This window comes from Ornithodoros turicata, chromosome 7, assembly GCF_037126465.1.
Source record: "Ornithodoros turicata isolate Travis chromosome 7, ASM3712646v1, whole genome shotgun sequence".
Classification (NCBI taxonomy): domain Eukaryota; kingdom Metazoa; phylum Arthropoda; class Arachnida; order Ixodida; family Argasidae; genus Ornithodoros; species Ornithodoros turicata.
In genome coordinates, this window is record NC_088207.1 from 34,339,654 (window position 1) to 34,360,250 (window position 20,597).

The 20,597-nt window shown below is 43.8% G+C and overlaps 1 protein-coding gene across 2 annotated transcripts; it reads right to left on the reverse strand.

Annotated features, from left to right (window-relative positions):
* Positions 1–266: 266 nt before the first annotated feature.
* On the reverse strand, positions 267–20,288 carry LOC135399819 (uncharacterized). Of its 2 annotated transcripts, none has more exons than XM_064631559.1 (10): positions 20,076–20,288; positions 7,098–7,160; positions 6,462–6,527; positions 6,308–6,355; positions 5,738–5,809; positions 5,523–5,570; positions 5,204–5,230; positions 4,486–4,527; positions 4,284–4,320; positions 267–661 (listed from the first exon to the last, which is right to left on the reverse strand). In XM_064631559.1, exons 1-10 carry the CDS (start codon positions 20,193–20,195, stop codon positions 441–443), a joined length of 744 nt encoding a protein of 247 aa, XP_064487629.1. In that variant the 5' UTR covers positions 20,196–20,288; the 3' UTR covers positions 267–440. The 2 variants fall into 2 exon arrangements, with proteins under 2 accessions (XP_064487629.1, XP_064487628.1); XM_064631558.1 differs by having other exon boundaries at positions 7,098–7,166.
* Positions 20,289–20,597: the final 309 nt, after the last annotated feature.

Consider the following 20,597-nt stretch of genomic DNA (forward strand, 5'->3'; position numbering starts at 1 on the left):
ATCCTGTACTCAGTACTCAGTGAAAGCTTAGATATCCCCATGCACAGGACGTAAATGATGATAATGAATAGTGTCGCAGCTGCTCCTGTCGACGAAGTGAAACCGTTAGAACTGAATCCGAAACGATTACGAGCCGGTTGAGGACTATGTCACACCAGAGAAGTCAGAATAAACAGTCCCTTGTTACTTCTTCGCAATACTCGATGCCGCTTTAGATGGCATTCCAATATTTCTCGACCTTTCAAGCCTGCAGAAAAGTCACAGTCTCTGTTAACACAACGTGTCTTTATTGTAAAGCTTATTACGGAGACGCCATGAATGAGTTGAATAAAATTATGTATCGAACTCTGCGGGACATTCTATGTTTCATCGTGATGGAAGCGCGCTTCGTGAATGCTTCGAGTGTTTGTAAAACAGGAGTGCAAGCAGCGCGCGGCAGTTCAGTCGAGGGGGTGAACGTCTTCGACGGGCTTGTCTTGGCTGGGCTCGTCTTCACGGGGCTCGTCTTGCACTGGCTCGTCTTGTCTCGGTTCATCTTGCGTTGGTGCTTCATCGATTGGTTTTACCTCATCCACCAACTTTCCTTCATCTACGTCGTCAACCACTTCCAAGGGACCGTACCTGGGCATGAAGCTGATCTGTGTGATGCCAACGATGTAACCTGCAATGTACAGCAACGCGCTCTAGACAGTGCAAATTACGAAACTTATTCAAGTGCTTATCCGATATTTGCATCTCTTCTTAACCCAGTGAACTAGACAATGTAGCCGAAAAAGTTAAATAAGTGAAGCGAAAAACATCTAATTTACCTTTGCGGCTCCCATATAGGCATACAGAGCGCCTGCACATATGGTGAGTGTGCCAGCCACAGGAGGTTACGCTCATGTTCAAAAGAACGAGAAACATAGAACAACCACACGCGTGATCAACTGAAGAACAGCACAAAATGTAGGCCGACATCCCTAACAGAGTCACCCCAAAAAGAAATGGTACCGCAGCGCCACCGTGTGTCAACTATGGGCCTCGTATAGTTTAGGGTCGGAACACTACTTGTCGCGAAGTACAGTGATACGGCTAGATATTTCTTTTTCTTTCTCACCCGGCCCAGTACTACTACTACTACTACTTTTTTCTACTTTTTTTCTCGCCCCTACGAATCACGTGGAAATCCAACATGCTATTAGAAATCTTAAATCGGAGAAGTCCTGCGGATCTGACAATACCTCTGTCGTTTTTTTAAAGAAGTTTTCACACCATCTCTCTGAACCCATTGCCGAGCTTGTTAATGGATTGTTCCTGAAAGGTCTTTTCCCAAATGATTTGAAGTTGGCTATAGTTATTCCTGCTCGCAAAAAGGGTAGTAAGCTGCTTCCAGGAAATTATCGACCCATTGCCATTCTCTCTTCCCTTAACGAGGTTATAGAAATCCTTATTTTAAAACGCCTAGCCCATTACTTGGAATCTCACCACTTGATAGAAGATTATCAATTCGGATTCCGGAAACATCGCTCAACAGAACTCGCGCTTAGTAATATTTTAGAACAGATCGATCCCAACATGGATTCGAGGTTACTTACTATGGGCATATTTGTAGACCTAACCAAGGCTTTTGATTTGATTAGACATGATTTATTATTATACAAGTTAGAAAAATATGGCATTACGGGCGTACCACTTCAGCTAATTTCCAGCTACTTACAAAATAGACAGCAATTCGTACTGGTTAATGGTGTTTCCTCAAATCTCACATTGAAAACATTGGGGGGTTCCCCAAGGATCGATCCTGGGTCCGTTTCTCTTCCTTGTGTTCAATAATGACCTTCCAAAGTTTCTTGACCAGAGATGCATTCGATATGCACGTGATACGAATATATTTATAGAGGGTAACACTGAAGAAGACCTCTTTGCGAAATCCAACCTTCTTCTCAGCAAGCTAACGACATGGCTCTCTTCCAACTGGCTGGTTCCTAATTTTACTAAGTCTAGCGATATAGTGTTCCACCCAAGGCAAAAGATGTTCACACGGGATGATTTAGCCGTGAAATATTTTCTGCACATACTCTTTTAAGAGTATAGCAGAGGTAAAGTTTCTTGGTGCGGTTATTCACGAACATCTAAGCTGGCATAAACATGTTCAATATGTTGAAATGAAAATGACTTCAGTGTTATACGCTGTGGCCAAAATCAATTTTCTCCCGACCATAACCATCCTTAAGGTGTATCATGCCTTACTCCATTCACACGTTAGTTACGCGGCCGACACACACACACATACATTGGATGATGATGAGGTGGGCGATTCACCGCGCGGTACACTGCCCCATTGCACATTGGGAACGGATGAGGGGATGGTGATGGGGGAGCACTTTCAGAGATCCGTCACCAGATCGGTGGAGTGGTCGATTGGATTGGATTGGATTGGAAAAAGAAAAATATGGAGAGGTTATAGTCCCGGCCCAGTCAGAACTGGCTACTGGCTATTGGCTCGGCCGAGATATATGGCCTCACCTACACTTCTTTGTTAAGACCGTTACTATTAACACAAAAAAAAGAGCATTGCGCGTAGTTTTAAGAATACCACCATATCAATCACTTTGCTTTTTCTTTACTGTCCGACATGGACACACACGCGTTAGTTAAATATAAAGTTACTCCACTGGTACACAGGCTTATTTACTCGTCTTATTTGCCTCACAATACCGCCCTGACGTATTTTGTTTCTCCCTACTCACTACGTCGGGACCCCCTTTATCGACGCCTGTCTCTACTACCCACGAATTATGGACGGCATTCCCTTAGTTACCTAGGTCCAACTCACTGGAATACGGTTCCATTTGAACTACGGTAAATCAACGGCTATCCTATATTTAAGATCAAATCTACATACCACTATCTGCACAATATGCTTGTTACTTCAACTAACGTTGCGCAGCGTCCCTGACTCACCCTTTGGTAGCTGTATTTTGGTGTGCAGTAGGATTCAAGTGTAGGTATGAGTCACATAGTGTATGTGCATATTTCTTCTTCATTCTTCTGCTTTTGACTTGTCATATTCTAGCAATGTAACCTTTTCTTTTTTTCACTATCTACTCTTAGTGCTTTGTCACCCTCACAAGACTATCTATTTGGTATTACCTCTGGGTCTATCGAATGCGACTGCGGCACATGCCTGTCCTTGCAGTCCCACATTTATACAATGTTGCCCTTTTTGAATTAGACATGAATAAAACTATTGTTATTATTATTGCAACCAATAGGAAAAAGCGTAGGGTGGGGTCAAACGTGCCGTTTTTAGGTTGAACACGACTGTAGTCGTGTCTCAGCGCAGTTGCATTGCGCGTTTAAAGTGCCACTACGGACTAAATCTCGTGTGTTCAGAATCCTACCAAAGTTATTTTAGTGAAATCTTCTTGTCTCACTTTGCATTCCTGCAAAATATTTTGACTTTGATTTGACAATTGATTAATTTGTAACGATAATTTTTCTGTCCTAAAGAATGATTTCAACAAGATGGTCACTGTCGCATTGAAGGGATGAAAATACGCGAGAGGAGTCAAATGGAAGCCTCGAAGGGACGCTAAAGCGCAATATATTTGTTCGCGGAATGAAAGACGCCGTTACTTTGACATGAATACAAAAGGAACGTGATTCATCCATTGCATCGTTCGTGATTTACGATTGATAAAAAACAAAAAAACAAAACGCGATTAACGTCTCCCACTTCTCTCTTTCTCAAGAAGGACGACAATGCGGAGCGGCCTGTAATTGGTCTCGTCAAACCATCTCCAGCGATGATTGGGCAAATCGTTTGAGGAAACCAATGACAGGCCGCTTCACATTGCCCTAGTTCTTGAGAAGGAGAGAAGAGGGAAAGCGTCAATTGGTGTCTTTTTTTTTATATGGATCATAAACCACGAACGATGTAACGGATGAATCACGTTCCTTTTGTATTGCTGTCAAGGTAACGGCATCCTCAATTCCGCGAACAAAAGTATTTGCACTTTAGTGCCCCTTTAAAGAGTGAAATAAAAATTCAGGACACTACTCGGTTGTGCTATGAGGGGAGACAAGAGTAATACTGGGATCTATAAAGAGCACTCTGACTCGGCTCTTCGTTTTAGGGCGTGAGCAGTGATATTTCTGAAACTCGACATGATCAAACATAGCGTCTTGTTCCGTCATCCAGTCTTCAACAGAGGATAACAGTTCTGACTGCTTATTTCCTTCGCCGTTTGGACTGGATCCCATTTTGTAAATGACCTGCAGAGGGTTTGTATAAATACCTTCTTTCACTGCTCCTTGGAAGTTTGGGCCACACTCCTGAAAAAGAAAATGAAGAATGCGTTCAAGACGCAGTCCTTGAGGTTTCGAAGAGAAAATTTGGTAGAAAATAAAGAAGGAAGGAAGCAACAACAAGCTTCGGCGGCGGATAATTTCCGTGAAGCAATATTTATGTTGCGATATTGGTCGTAAGAAAGGACTTACCTTAGTGAAGAATTTAAACATGCACTCTACGTAGACTTTGTCCTAAGGAAAAACAACAACAACATAAAATAAAATAAAATTTAAAAAATGATGCAATCATAATCAGACGTTTTCAACAACGATCAATGACGGTGATGATAAATGAGAAAGTTCGCTGCAAGACGTTGCCAACAAATTGTTGAGATTCTAATGAACATGTATATCAGCATGTGGAAATATTATCTATGACGATACATGGTGCTCAGAGAGTTACACGCGATAGTACTGCATGCAAAAACTATCACGCTTGACATACAGTAGTCACAAAGAGCGTATGGCTCCCTCAGTTGTTTTCACGACTATATGCCGTCCTACATGGGAGATTAACGATGTTCAACGAGCGAAAATTCGGAGCGAAAGGTCAACACATCTTGAATTATTAACACTAATGTAGGACTGTCAGAGAATTTATGAATGCTCTGCGACAGTGTGATGCACTGTATAGGCACTGCACTCTCTGTGTGCCTATTTCCTCTCCTATTTTGGTCCCTATAGGGACAGACAGCATGTTAAAGAAATAAACTAACTAAATAAAAATAATGCAAGTAAAAATAAACAGGGCACCGAGCGACTCATTCCATACGTTTTTATCGAGCTCGACACATCATGGTGTCGCTCTCACGCTGGAAAATTTCACCTGTCAGATGCATTTGATGGCATGAAAATGAGAGAGCCTCACCTGTGTCTTGTAATCTTTTTCCTTGTACTGCGAAGAAAGAATTGAGCCAGGAATGAATGCACGGGTAATAAAGCGCAAATGTAAGAGAGACCCTTATTGTGAATTCACAAAAGACGTCCAATTTGCAATAACTGCACATTCTTTCCGCCAAAGTTAAAAGGCACATAATTTGATTGAAAAGAGGCGACGATGAAGTTGAAGATCAGAGGAAATGTAACCGTCCGCATTACAAACGGGAACTTTCTTTGAGGCAATGGCCCTCAGGAAACTGCCTTCCTCACCTCGAATGAATTTAATTGTAATTGAAAGTTCAACTCACCGCTTTCGAGACGCACGCAGTGTGGGTTTCACGGGTTCCATTCATAACCTGTATCGAAATAAAAAAATAAACCGTGTCTTCGAGAGTGGTGCGCTTGTCTAAGCATGTTCATGAAGCTTGTTTTCTTTTTTTTTTTTCTAAATCCAGATTTCTACCTTGCGGTATAGGCATAAGGGCTGGTTATTGATTTTCTAAGACTATCATTGAAATATTACCTGTTCTTCCATACCGAGACGTTCGATGTACTCCAAGTATTTGCCGAGATTCATGTTGCCATTGCTGCGTACCTGCAGGAAGACCGTACATCGATATGCGCATGCACTTGTCACAGGGTTTTTGTCGTGCGTGTGTGTGTGGTACATACGGAGCATTCTGATCTGGAACGTCTAGAATGCTAGTCTGGAGGAAATGATGTTGTGTGGTGCACTACAGTATCTTGGAGTTTAGTCGAGTGACGGCTTGGGCTCACTATTAGCAAAGTTTTATCATGTGCTGTTCTCTTTTGAAGCTATCGCCAGCAGTTGTTGGATTTTACACTGATGTGTTGAAATAGACGTCTTGATTAGTTTTGCAGTAATAAACGTTACGATGCTACACAGAGAGAATGCCAACAATAAATCAATAGGCTGCAATAAGGCGTCAGGTTGCTTATCAAACTAACTAGCATCATTCAAAAGATGAATGATGAAGAAAAGAAGCGATTACATTCTAATACAGGCACCTATACTCTCTACAAACTCCACTTTCATATGAATCAACTCTATGTTTCATTCAACCTGCCTTACCCAACCGATGCTCTTTAACATGCAGCGGCTCAGCCTGGGAAGATATTCCTACAGTGTAGACACGAATCACAACAAATTAGCTACTTTCAATGAGATGTCACTTTCTTAGTTGATGATATTTCATAAGATATACGTGATATTCCGTCAATTTTACCTCAATGTCCTTTGGATGCTGCGGTAGATGTTTCTGACACCTTGCCCATGTAGCTGGGTTGTTCACCTAAAGTAAAACGAACTTTAAGGAAAGCGATAAATACGATAGGGAGAAATTACTGCAACGCGATGTAGCAGTTATTCTGGCACACCTTTATAACAAAAGGTAAAGTAATTATGAACAAAAAGAAAATATTAAAATGAGCAGCAAGAGCAGATACAGGGCAGGCTGATTCCGGCCGTGTAACTTATTACTAATGATACCACTACGAAGGTTCTACGTTATAGAACACGTTAAGTAGAATGCATGCACATATTGAGAATTTTGAAGCCGACTTTGGCATATACTGCTTATTGAACACATACATATGCATACATATAGAGCTTGATTATTGCACCATTTCACTGCCTTCTCTGCGACTGTAGTCTGCGAGCAGTTCTTGAGTTAGCATGTCAGGCGCACCTCATTGATTATTGAAAATTCACAGGATGTTAGCTCAGTCGCGCAATTTGTCATACGTAGACACTATCCCAAGTAAATGAGCAACCCCAGAACCGGAAAGTTGCGCATTAACTGTACTTTAAGGACGCAAATGACCGAGAGATAAAAGTCACATAAGCATATACTATATCTTACCTCCGGTAAAGTCAGAGGGCTCTTCAGGGGCTCACATTTTCCCCAGTCAGAAAGGAAAAACTCCTGCACCTGAAAAAAAGGGGTGAAAGAAGTAGGAAGCCATCACTTAAATTGTAGAAGAGAGATCGTTTGGTCAGATTGAGAGCCGAAAGGCGAATGTCTATCTGTATATATATATTCTATCGCGCAAGGGAAGTCCTTGATCGTAATGAGGGCACGTGGTTCTTGGAAAGAGACGGTATCTGCAGCGTTTGTTTCCACATGTGTTGGGATGAGTATTTGCAGAAAGCGGTGGAGCTGCGTGAACAGTGATTGATGTCCTCTTGTGTTCTGTACAATAGTGAGTGCTAGTATGTGCCGTCGATAGCGTGGCTTCTGAAATACCCTGTCTATACCGCACCCAACCAACAGATAAGACCTGAGTCACGCCCGCTGCCACTGGATCCGGTAGGTATGATAGCTTCACAGTGACTCTTATCACTAGAGAGTGTCTATGGTGAGTGTCTACCTCTGTTGAAGTCTGACATCGTTCTCTTTAATTTATTCGCTCCAAACAAGGGTACGAGAGAAAAGAAGACAATCAAGAAGCTTCTTTGTATTGGCATCGTGTATATCACGACACTCAGATTTGCTAAGGTGGTTAAAGCGTAACACACACAACTCAGTTGTTGTCAGTAGGAGGCTATATTCAGCCTACATGCATGACAGCGATTAGAGGCCCTTGTCGGAAACTTTTGCAATATGTACGCTCTGGTGTCACACTGTTTCCCAATCACCATCGGTGCGGTTTTCGGTGTTTTCCCCCTTTGCATCCTTCTTTTGTTCGCCATAGCACAGCATGCCAAGCACTCTTCAATTGTTCCGTGAACGACATCGACTTAGCTTATTTTCCTTCATCCTCACATCTCTCATCTAATGTTACACATGTAGTGGGGTAGGTAAAGCTCCCCAGCGGGGAAACACCTCATGTCATAGCTCTCGTTTTTTTTTTTTAAGTTTCTTGTTAGCTCCGCGAAGCAACTGAGGCTATGAGCGGCGTAGAGATGTGGACAGATGGAGCCGGAAGGAGTGATGGGGGTTAGTACACGTCCTGGGCTGGATTCAGGGGGAACTGTGCCGAGATTCGTCTGGAAAGTCTACCAGAAAACCCAGTGAAAACCTCGGACAGCACAGCCGGTGGTAGGGTTCGAACCCACCACCTCCCAACCACCCAAGCACGGCCCCAACGAGCCAAAGCTTCTATATCCACTGGGCCACGCCACTGGCCCCATTTATCTCTCGTTGTTGTTATTGTTGCAGAAAAGAAAGCACGCAATAAAGGTGTCACTGGGTTTTCATTGCAAAAAATTGCACATTCGTGTAAATGATACGCAAAGAGAGGCAAGTAAATTGCATGCGCCATGTTGTTGGCAAACGCAGGCATGACGGCACATTAGGAATTGGTGCGATGTGTCCAGTGATCCGGATCAGATGACTTTATTTACGCTCGCCGAGTGGAATAATGAAACGGCTTGCTTAACAGGTGCTCACACATAAAACGTGCAAGCGAGGTTGGATCTTTTCACGTTCCGCGTTTCTCGTTAGGGGTCGCTGTTTGTGCATGACATATCGAAGGCGTCAGCTTGAAAGCGTGTCACAAATAGATAACTTTATTGGACCGTACGCTATCGCTCTACGTGTGCTATAAGATAGCGTTGCCACAATTTGCAGAAAGCAAATGCATAACGTGGTAGTCAAGCTGTTTTTCGGAAATAGCATGAGTACAGCCGAAGCTGTGGCGGGAGCACCTCCCTCCCACGATTCCGGCTAGTGTTGGCTACTGCTTGTACTCCAGTGTTTCACCGAATTAGATCGAGAAGCAAAGTATAGTGAAACTACAAAATGACGTCAAATATCACAAGGGTGAAATAATACAGCTCGTGTAATATCGCCTTGCCTGTCGCTACTACATTTCCCCTGTTTCAGACGCGCGACTCAGTTGCAAATGACCGCCTGGTGACTCTTGCGTCGGCAGACCGAGAGCGCTCGTGGAAATACTGTTCATGGATACTCGAGTAACTCGACATACCATGTTTTTGCCTCGACGTTTAACGCATATTGCGTCTTGTCGTGACGCACGCTATACGATAGCGTACGGTTCACAAACCCTAGGTAATAACGCTGCCGCAACCTCAGCAGTCCTTCAAACATATATCTGTTGTCTGAATCCATAGTTGAGTCGTTGATGGAGAGAAACAAAGAAAGACATTGTGCAGCAATAAGAACGCGGCACAATCTATGAGAACAATGGTGTTAGCCCCCTGTTTTGACGAGCAGTTTCTTCTTATGTACAGGAGAAGATTGGAATTCAGCACTGAATAATGTCTTTGAATCCAGTTACTTTGTAAATAAATTTAAGCGTCTGTTGTTTTATTATTCAGTTTCCATTGTATTCTGTTAACTTGCTTTGCCTTGCGTTGGTGCTATTGTACAGTGTTATAAACAGTGGTTTACCCAGAATTTCGTCCTTGGGGCCGTGTTGGGCTACGCAAGGGGGTGTCTTCACATGCTTTTGACGAAATATTGCGCAATCTCACAAAATTTAAGGGGGTCTCCTGCCGAGTTTTTTCTTTTTTTGGTGGGGATGTTGGGAGGGTCTGGATAAATCACTGGTTATAAACATACTCCTCTGTGTCGTACCATGCGTTATTTAATGTACAGCATATCACGCTTTGGCAAAAGCATTAGCCCGCAGTACGAATAAATAAATAATTAGTTAGATGCAAACGCAGTGAAAACCTGATTTTTCGGAATAATCTACAAACTCGAAGTGCACTCTGAACTAGACATTTCTCGTTAAAATCATTCCAAGTTCATTGTGCATAAGACCAAGTATATGTCCCCTTTTGTCATTTTCATTTTTTCTCCTTTCTTTCCTGGGAATAGCAAGCCGCCGTAGCGATGGCTAACCTTTCCCTCCTATTTTTTCATATAATAAACATACCCCCCCCCCCTTTATCGCGGGAATAGCAAGCCGTCCTTTCTGGCTGCCTTTTCCTGTCAAAATAAATAGATCCCCCCCCCCCCCCCGTTTATCGCGGTCCAATGCACGCTCAAACCGCGAGCTGGTTTGTCTTGCGACATTATCTGTGAACCTGATCACGCCTATAACGGGTCGTCAGGCCACTTCTGCCGAACTTTTGCTCGTCTACTCCTCCAAAAAGCCACCCCGCAGTTTTCCTGTACAGACTCGAAAGTAGGGCTGCGAGATTGAGGCTGTTCTTCAGCGCCAATGCCGGAAAGTCATTTTCAATTTGCCGCGCTGCTTTATTTAGACTTTGTTGCGTAACGTTGCGGGGTTCTTTCGGCTCGCTTATTATGGCGTAACGAGTGATACGGTACAGGCTTCCGAAGGCACACTTCCGTCGTCCTCTTCCTGTTTCTGTCATCGACTTTCTTCGAACGCAGTTCGCCATAACATTCGTTTGTCATGTCGAACTCAAAACAACGCAACTTGAAAGCGCTCCGGGATGTACGATATACAAACTATTTCTTATAAATGCGCAGACATGATGGCCCGCTAACAATACCGTTAGTATTCTACGATAATGAACTTTTCAGTTTACGTCAGCTAAATCTCACTACATGACTGTAAAACACCGAGGTTAAGGACGACAAGAACATGCATGCATGCAAGAACGCATGCTTGTGTCTCTTCGTTGTCCCTTCATCCTCTCCCAACGCGAAATAGGCCTCAGCGGCGGTGAATCGCCCACCCGATCACCATCCAATGTATGTGTGTGTGTGTTGTCCCTAAGTTGTTTGAACTAGTATCAATGTTTTGCAGTCCTTAGGGTGTCTTTTTAATTCTGCACAGAATTTTTATAAAAATAAGTAGCAGAGCAACATATAGCTGCTGTTTTAGCAGGTTGGTTGTACGGCCCGCCGAACATCCTGTAGGACAGCGTATGCAACTACTGTACGACTAATTAGCTAAAATTCATTAACTAACTTATTAATTTAACTTATTAATGTTTTCTGGGAAATGCGAGATAGCAGAATTGGAGCCAATAATTATTCAAATCCATCGTCCTTATTAAACATCCTGAGAAGCGAACGTACCTCGATATATAAATTGCCAAATTTCGCTAGGCAAATTAGCCTAAACCAGAACTACGCACCACTCGAGCGCAGATAGAGCGACAGGCAATCCATGTGGCACGGTCACGTGCTTCGAAGCGATGGAGCTGATTGGAGTAGGCGCTAACCTGTTCGCTAATAGATCTATCCGACTTAGATAAGGCGAAAGTTAATGCACTCGAAAAGCGTGTACCTCTCGTTTCGGCTCATTTGCATAGCGAAATTTGACAATTTATATCTCAAAGTACGTTCGCTTCACAGGGCGTTTAATAAGGACTGTGGATTTCAATAATGGCCGGCTCCAATTGTGGTATCTCGCATTTTCCAGGAAACACATCTAATTATTAAGCTAATTAATGAATTTTAGCTAATTAGGCGTCCAGTAGTTGCGTACGCTGTCCTATAGGATGTTCGTCTGCCGTATAACCCACCTGCTAAAATGACATCTATTTTGCTATGCTAGTTTTTTTAATAAAAATTCTGTAACGAATTAAAAAAAAAACACATCCTGTATTGTAGTCACCAGCTCGCTTGATTTTTAGCCAAGTTTTTTAGCACGGGACCGTGGCTTCTAGTAAACCTCACTACTTCGCGCTCTGTGGTCGTCCAACGCCATCTAGACTAAATCGGACAGACTTCTAGTTGTGACAGTCGTAATGCAACGTCAGTGGAACATACAGTCACAACGATGCCCGTAGCCTATCTGTCGAAATCGTCTTAATTTGTTGTATTGTTGTTAGGGATGCGCCAACCGAATCCGTGAATCCTCGAATCCTAGGCATTGATTCGAGATTCGCGAATCCGAATCCCATTGCCCAAAACAGCGAATCGAATCTTTCGAATCCACCAGCCACGTTTGTTTCTTTCTTTTTAAAATCGGCGCCTCCAAGCCTCCTTGGCCAGCGGCCCCCCGGGCGCGCCATAACCACAATAATAAAGCTCCGGTATTTACAAGCTTAAAACTAACACGGTTTTGCTTTGATTGTTTCTTAGTTTTATGGAGGAAATTGAGACTCCTGAGTTTATGTATTTCCTGTAGTCGATGAACAACATGTTCAATAAGTTACACTTACGAAGAAGTATATGATGGGTGTGTCTTCTCCCGAAATTTGTTTTTTTATTAAACAAAGGTATCAAATTCTGCTTCAAAACACTTTTCAGTAGAAGAGTTTTTTCCCTGGCTTTTTAAACTCTTTTCGAAGAAAGGATTCGAGATTCGTAAGATTCGTTGATTCGCAGAACCTTCCTTGGATTCGGATTCGGATTCGAGAAATTCTGGGTTCGTCCCATCTCTAATTGTTGTACAACGACTCGCTGTAGCAGACGACATCGGGAGTTCGTGACCTCACTGGTTCACAAAATCGGCTCCGTGGAGGACTAATGTACCATACTGTAACACTGTTCAGCCGAAAGGAACAGGACTAAGTACACAACACAATACTAAAATTGCTCAGCATTGTGTTGTGTATCTAGTCCGCAAATGACGCAATTTGCAAGCACTGTCGTCAGCCTGAGATCAGTCAGCACGTTCTAAGGAAATGGTGCGCGTGTGATGGCACGTACGGACCAAAAGCACCTCGTAGACTGTAAGAACGGTACCCCGAGGGATGTTGTGCATCACAGAGGAACGTTCTCCGAAAGACGCATTAGGTCCCTGAATCTAGCACTCTTCCTTCTTGAAACGGGGTTAGCTTGGAGAACTAGATGAGGTGCCAGATCAAGTTTTTGGATCAAGATAGTTTGGGCTATCTTAGATTTGGACTTGGAGGACCATCAATATTAATGGCCGCCAACTCTCATCTCATCTTCAAACTATAAAGTCGTGACGCCGCCCACACTATGGGGAGAACAACGGTGAGCTGTTCATACCACCACCATCACCGGGTGAGCGAAGGTTAAAGACAGCCTTATGGTGTTTAAATGGCGTTGCACGAGCGCCTTGCTTTGTTATGGACGTTAGGGGCGTTCAATATAAATTAATGGGCATAATCCTCGCTTCTGTATGCTCCCAACAGACTAACAGAATACCGACACACTCGTCTCTTCCGACCGATACACCCGATACACCAGCTCTGGTCCTTTGGTAGAATGCAGCCTCATTTGCTTCGAGGTAAATAATATAAAGTGAGGCAAAGAAGCCTAAATATAGTTGGACAAAGTAGGACGAAACAAGCTGGCTAAAAAAAAGGGGGATATGTTTAATGCTGATAAAAACAGAAGGGAAGGCATCAGGCTGGAAAAAGGCATAATCTCTTTGAGTTTGAGTATCATTCTGTTGTGTTTACCACTGTTCAGATCATTGCTTCGGCGTTGGAGAGGCTTCAGTTCTGTTGTGTCTGTCTTAGTTGCGGGTTCGGCCTCCACAATTTACTTTATTATCGAAAATGCCGCCTGCCTCGGTTTGCTCGTCTGTGTGTGAATGTGAGCGTGTATGGAAGAAAACGTAAGAGAGCATGAGCTAGAGTGAATGTGTATTGTCATCAAGCAGGTAGTCGCATTGCCAACTGTAGGATGGGACAAGCGTGAGCTTGCCCACATCACACTTCATAAATAGTACTGCCCTCGCCCTAAAAACGAAGAGCAGACATACTAAGGCTATGCGTATTTTCTTGTCTTCATGAACGAGTCCTTGATAAAATGGGGAGAGCGCGATGCCGGCTTAGTATGATGGGTAGGACACCTGGCATGCACTCAATGAGGTGCGGATTCGAGACCCACCACCTGCTGTCGCTGACTTTTCGCCAGCCGCCGTCTTTCAATTTCAATTGCCCGTCTGATTCCTCAATCTCATGGTATGGATGCATTTTTCACATAAATATAGTGTATGTATGTACGTATTAGAGCAGTGAAGTGTGCGGTCGTTTGTTCCCATTTTTGCATTAGGAGAAAATGTAACGATAGGGAAATTTGAGCCCGCAAGCATAACTTATGAGTAACCGCAGTGCCAACACAGGATGCCAGGATAAGTTCCCGGTTAGCGCCGCGAGGCAACTGTGGCTATGAGCGGCGTACAGACGTTTTTGTACTTCTACGCAGTGCCTAGACCTCTAAGTAAGTAGAGACGTGGACAGATGGAGAGAGGACAGGAGGAGGGTGTTTAGGACGGAGGGGGGGGGGCTAGTATGCGTCTTGGGCCCACTTCAGGGGGAACTGTGCCGACATTTGTCTGGAAAGTCTGCCGGAAAACCGAAGGAAAACCTCGGACAGCGCAGCCGGTGACGGGATTCGAACCTGCGTTATCTCCCAGTCTCGGCGTGGAAAGTGATTCTCTCAGCCACTACGCCAGGCGAGCTGGCTATCTGATTGATATTGATTGATATCGTATCTGTATGAGACTACAACTTTATGGTGAAATAATGCTTAGAGAGAGAGATAAGGAGAAATGGGGTGCTATGGGGTCTATCTTCTCCCACTCCTAGCAAGTGGCAGTGCCGCTCAACGTGCAATTACGCAACGCAAAGGCGGTTGTCAGTTTTGATGACAAGCCCGCGCTGCCCTGGTAAACAGTCATTAGTGCGAGAGGATGTTGCATAGTGTGTGCTTGTTCCTTTTTTTCGGCCATATAGCAACTGCCCCTGTTGTTTGTCTTCCTTCCTTCTAGCTCTGTCCGAAGCACTCTTTAACGGTTCCATCATCTGACGCGACATGAAACGGCAAGTGCCGCACGGCTGCCTCTAACTTGTACGTCGAAATGGGCTTCGCTAACTCGAAGACCGTCTCGCTTGCTTCACTGCGTTCTCAGAAATTATCCGTTGCCATCTGTCTTGGTCAGTGAACAGCTTTTGTGCAAGTTGAAAAGGAGGGTTATGCCAACGACCTGTGCCTTACTTAAATTGAAGTGTGCTTTACTGATTCTTTTGCGGTGCAATGTAGTTGAGAGTATAGGCTATTTTGTATCCCAGTATCCATTAGCTGTTCACTCAAATTAGGAGTAAATTTACACGCAAGGTGAGTCAGCCTATATAGTTGTGTGGCTGTCCATTAATTATATTTTGAACAGTACGCTACATTATTTTTCAACCGCGTGTAGCATCGTCTTCAGGGCATGTAGGTCTCCTTCATGTGTGAGTAATATCCGCAAATCATTCTGACGTACGGATACAGTTATTACAGGTGGAGGTGCAGAATAGAACATTTCAATCATTTGCCGTTTCTTTGAAGTGCCATAGAAGATGGTGGCTTCTGCGTAGCCAAAGATCAGTCTCCATTGCACACAATTGCGAAAATGAAGTGAAACACGTGATGTGTCCCGAATAAAAGCTATCTGAAAGATGCACGAGGGAGATATTTTCAGGTTGGTTTGAAAAGCACAACGGCAGCGGCATTGCACGGTGCAGAACGTCATTTATGGGTGTTCGCCGGGTAATGGCGTTCATTACTCAGCATCGTCAATTCATGTCCGAGTACTCGGACAAATACTTTTTTGCTTTAAAACTGTCGTGTGCTTCAATGCGAGCCAACATTCAGCGTTGCTGGTGGTGGTGGCGATGGCGAAAGGGCTCGTCGTTGTTGGCCTCACAGGGGTGGGAAACGTCACGACTAACGCCTTGGGGAAATGTGTGTCCTGGGCCGGCTTCTAAGGGAACTGTGCCGACATATGTCTGAAAGCGTCTGAGGAAAACCCAGGAAAAACCCCAGAGAGCACAGATGTGCGGCCGGGCCGACCGTGTTCAGCGGTGGGGCGGGGCATAGCCAGCATGCGCGACTGCGCTTCGCGGTCGGAACGCTTTGTGTATCGCTGATCTTTCAGAGCGTTTTTGCAAAGTGAATTTTTCAGCACTAAGATATTGTTGAGCAATAAATTCTTTTCATCACGGTGCCGAGTCCAGCACGGGTACCTTTAGGTATACGGCTTGGCAAACGAAGAACGGTTGTGAGCAATCTCAAATGGCCAGTTGCTTGCTTCTTTAACGGGTCACATTTATTTAGCGCTGATATTCGTGGACCAGTTGCAAAATATTTAAACCACTTGGTGTTTATACTAGTACTTACATAGCAGAAAGAATACGGTTGAAAGCATCTAAGTTTTAATGAGACGAGACTTTCGTGCAGAAGGCTGCACTTCTAGTCTAACGTCAAGTTACAAAATTCCAGAATATACATGACATGGTGGAAATTGATGTTCTGAGGCTGGAACGTTCTACAGCTGGCTAACCCTTTCAGTGACTTACCTTCCGTGGCTAACCTTCTTTCATATAAGACATGTTGTAAGGTAGAGAGCGAGGGTTGGTACAAACATAAAAATACAAATACAAACATATATAATAAAATAAAATGGGGTGTACGACTCCATAAGTTTCAAACAGAGAGGGAGTTGACAAGACACTGTAGTATAATACTTGAATGACCACGGTGGCGAGGTCAGTATTTGGTGCAAAAGGCTGACTTCGACTTATTGACATAATTGCATGGTGCTATATGTTTAAACACAACGCATTAAAAATACTGGTCGCTATGTATGTGTGACATTTACAGCCTATACAAGCCTGTTTTCTGTTTCTGTTTGGTCCAAACCCCTCCACCTAGTGGACCACATGGATCAGCAGAATTTTCCTGCTGGACACAAGCTGTCTTTGCTGGACCAGTAACCAAGTCTCCTGGTCCACTAGCCTCGCCTACTGGACAAGAAGCATGTTTTGCTGGAGCAGTAACCAAGTCTGCTGGTCCACTAGCCTCGCCTGCTGGACCACCTGCTGTATCTACTGGTCCAGCACGAGTTACTAATGGACCAGCAGAAAATCTTGATGGAATTAGAGAGTTAGTAGAATTAGTAGAGAAGAGAAGAGAGAAGTAGAATTAGATGCAATAGGGATCGTACCTCTTTTTATTTTATTATATATGTTTGTACTTTATTTTTATGTTTGTACCAACCCTCGCTCTCTACATGTCTTATATATTCTGGAATTTTGTAACTTGATGTTACACCTGAAGAAGTGCAGCCTTCTGCGCGAAAGTCTAGTCTCATTAAAATTTAGATGCTCTCAACAGCCTTCTTTCTGTTGTGAATCTCTATCGCCGGATACTTGCACATTCCTCTTCTACGTACTACGGTAGTGCTTACTTAACGTGAATTGATTGAGGAACTCGACTGTTTAGGACAGTGACGCACAAAGGGACGCGCATCACGGGCCGTGCGCAATTCCAATAGTAGAAAATATAGTCATCAGATTCTACAATCACATGTCATTTACTTTCTTTGGAAAAGTAGTAACCAGTTTCGTGGTGCAATTTTTCACTTTCCTTTCTTCCATGGCGAACCATTTGCGACACCGTAACACATTCCCGTACGATTAGAAACTACATTCCGTGAACTTCCTGCAATCAGTTCAAGTAGGCTGTCACTGCTTTGTCGTACACTTCCTTATGCTGTCTAAAAATGTGTCACAAAAACATGCCGCGTTGAGAACAATTTCCTCGGGGACCAGGTCGTTCACGCTGTAATTCAAATGCGTGCGCCGAGTCTGTCATTTTACTATTACTGCTAGAAAGAAAAGACACGCTGTCCCGTTTTCGTCAAGTTTCCTCGCAATTTTGAGACAGCTCGAGCATGGCACAACACGCAGTTCGTTGCCGTGGCCTTACAGGAAGGGCAAAGGGCGTAGCAGGGTTCAGGGAATGGGGGTGGGGAGAGCATATCAAGGTAATCCCACGCATGAATGGCCTACATCACTGTAGTACAAGCGTTACCAAATTAATAATACCAAACTTGTTATACGAAGTGCACAAACTCGTAAGAAAGACAGAGTGAAACGTGCCCGAAAGTTTCATTCGCATTTCTGTTGGCAGAATAAAGCAGTTCCGGCTGAGTAGTCGAACGACTAGATTCTCGCGTAGTCACAATAAAAAAATAATAAAAATAAAAAAAAGAAGTAGAAGGGCAGAGAGGTACTCCACCCACTCCAAAGCAAAGCAAGCTGGGAATAGCAAGCCGCCGTAATGCAGGCTAACCTTCCCTCCTTTTTTTTAAAAAAGTAATAAAGATATGTCCCCACTCCAAAGCACTGCCTTCCAAGGAACTCCATCAAGATTGGCTGAATGAAGCATATGAATAGTTATGAATAATAGTGTGAACAAAAAGAAGGGGCGAATGGAAGCAAGACTGTAGGGCTTAATAGGTATGCAAGGAATTATGCATTCTCGTACCCTAAAGAGAAGCTGTGGACGAAAAGTATGGGAATCATCAGCTGCGACTTGTGCACAAAATTTAGTATAATTCTTCGATACAGGTAAGAAGCAGCGACGATGTGAGGGAGACTAACAGTATTAGTTCTCCTTGCCACTCATCCACTAACATTCACTAAGTATTCACTACATCATTATACAATGATGATGAGTATTCACTCATCCACTGAGTTTTGTGGGAAATCCATGAAGTCATGCTACCATATCGTCTTGGAACGTGGATGTCACATAAGCAGTTTTGTACGTATCTTGAGTACCATATTTACTCAGTGCTATATTTCAAACAAATAGAAATAGAAAGAAAAAATGGTACAAACATTTATTGGTAGCTTAATATATTTTACTTAGTACGTTTCCCGAAGTGTATAGTTGTACTCTATTTAAAAATCATTTTTTCCGGTTATTTGCTGCTCAACACTAATTACCTTTTTGTTTGACTTTATACCATGTTCAGTTTCACAACTTTTTCTCTTTTTTTTTCGCGTCCTTTCCGTTCTACTTTACCTTTCATATAAAATCCGTCTTCTGGTACTGTGTTATGCCCTCAAGCTTGACCTTCTTTCGCGGGACTTTTGTTTTTCGACCAAACACTGATCCGTCCAGTGTAAGCTCTGCTCGCTCAAGTAGATTATTTTGCAAGTAAAGAGAAGAAGGCTGACTGACGGACATTGTGAAATGCAACCCCTACTGTACCTGCCACTAATGCTTCTGCATTAAAAAAATAATTAAAAGCAAGAATAATTCCTTTAGATCACCAATACCCTGGTATCTTAAATGGATCTCAAATACTTCGCGAAGTATTTACTACTCAACCCCAGTTACTTAATTTTTGCACGCTCTACATCTTCCGAAACATCACATGGCATGCGGTGCCCGCGCAGTGGATCCTGTATAACGCATCCGTTGTGTGCACCATGTTTACGTCTTGTTTACAATCTGCGTGCTAGGCAGTGGCAGATCCAGGGGGGGGGGGGGGCTTGACCACACACACGAAAAAAAAAAAAAACGTCAGGTTATACATTGGACTTTTCACTCTCCCCTCCCCCACTACGCGCTTCGACAAAGAAACCACCCCTTCCCCCAAACCGAGGGTCTGGACCCCCCTGGGGTCCAGTAGGACCTAGAGACTAGGTACATATGATACTACCTCCATCCGCAGAGAGCAGTACAAATTTGCACCCATGGAATATGTTTATCATTCTAATCTTGTCAGTCAAATATATCTTACATAATCGCTCTGGAGTAGCAGGTCGCGCGCCAAGTGGACCTACATTGCCACACTTTTTATTTTTATTTTTTTTTCAGTCTAATATAATCGCTACCATCGTATATTTCATGCCTCATGCATCGATAAAGCTGGACTACCTGCATCAGGCAACACAGGCAATACCAATGCTGAACTCACAAGCCTTTCATGTGAACCTTAGACCTCAAGTGACCGTGCTCTCTCCAACTACAGCGCTCCCCATGCACATACTTCTTTTAGAGTTTTAGTGTATCGTACGCTATCGCCTTTGCGTACGTAGGGGATAGCGTAGTGGTTCTGCGCAGTGCGCGAAGTGCTCTTTATGTATTGCGCGTGCGCATAACCGCCAACGCTATTCCTTACGTACGCAAAGGCGATAGCGTACGATCCACTCCAACTCACTATTGTTACTAATAAGTGTTGGTACTTACAGTTTGCTTCGCACTCAAACCAGGCTGCTTGCCTTTCTTGATAACGGGACCTGCAGAGCATGTCTCCAACAGACATCCAATGAAAAGCACGCACAGCAGAGAAAACATTCTCGAACCCATTTGTGCTGCGACCGCGATACACCTTTTCACAATGGGAAGCTGTCGCAGAGTGCTCCGCCGGTCGGTAAGTCAGGAGTTAACCCCGCTATAAATGGTGAGAAGGAAAGAAAGAAAGAAAGAAATGCTGCCGGACTGGTGTAAGAGGGCCATCGTTGTTCCTCAAGGAAGGCAGTATCACAAGGGGGGCGTCGTCCATGGATTTAACAACATCGACGGAACGCCGTAACGCAGTTGGCCGTTGCCCCTTTAATTACGCCGAGGAAGTGCATCCGAACGAACGCTTATTAGCCCCCGTTAAGCATTCAGCCGATGTGTTTCTGCCAGACATGGTCTGTTTTCTGCGGCCGCTAGTATCTGGACAGAGCTTTTCCCGTACACAAAATGGGACGCGAAAGAAAATTC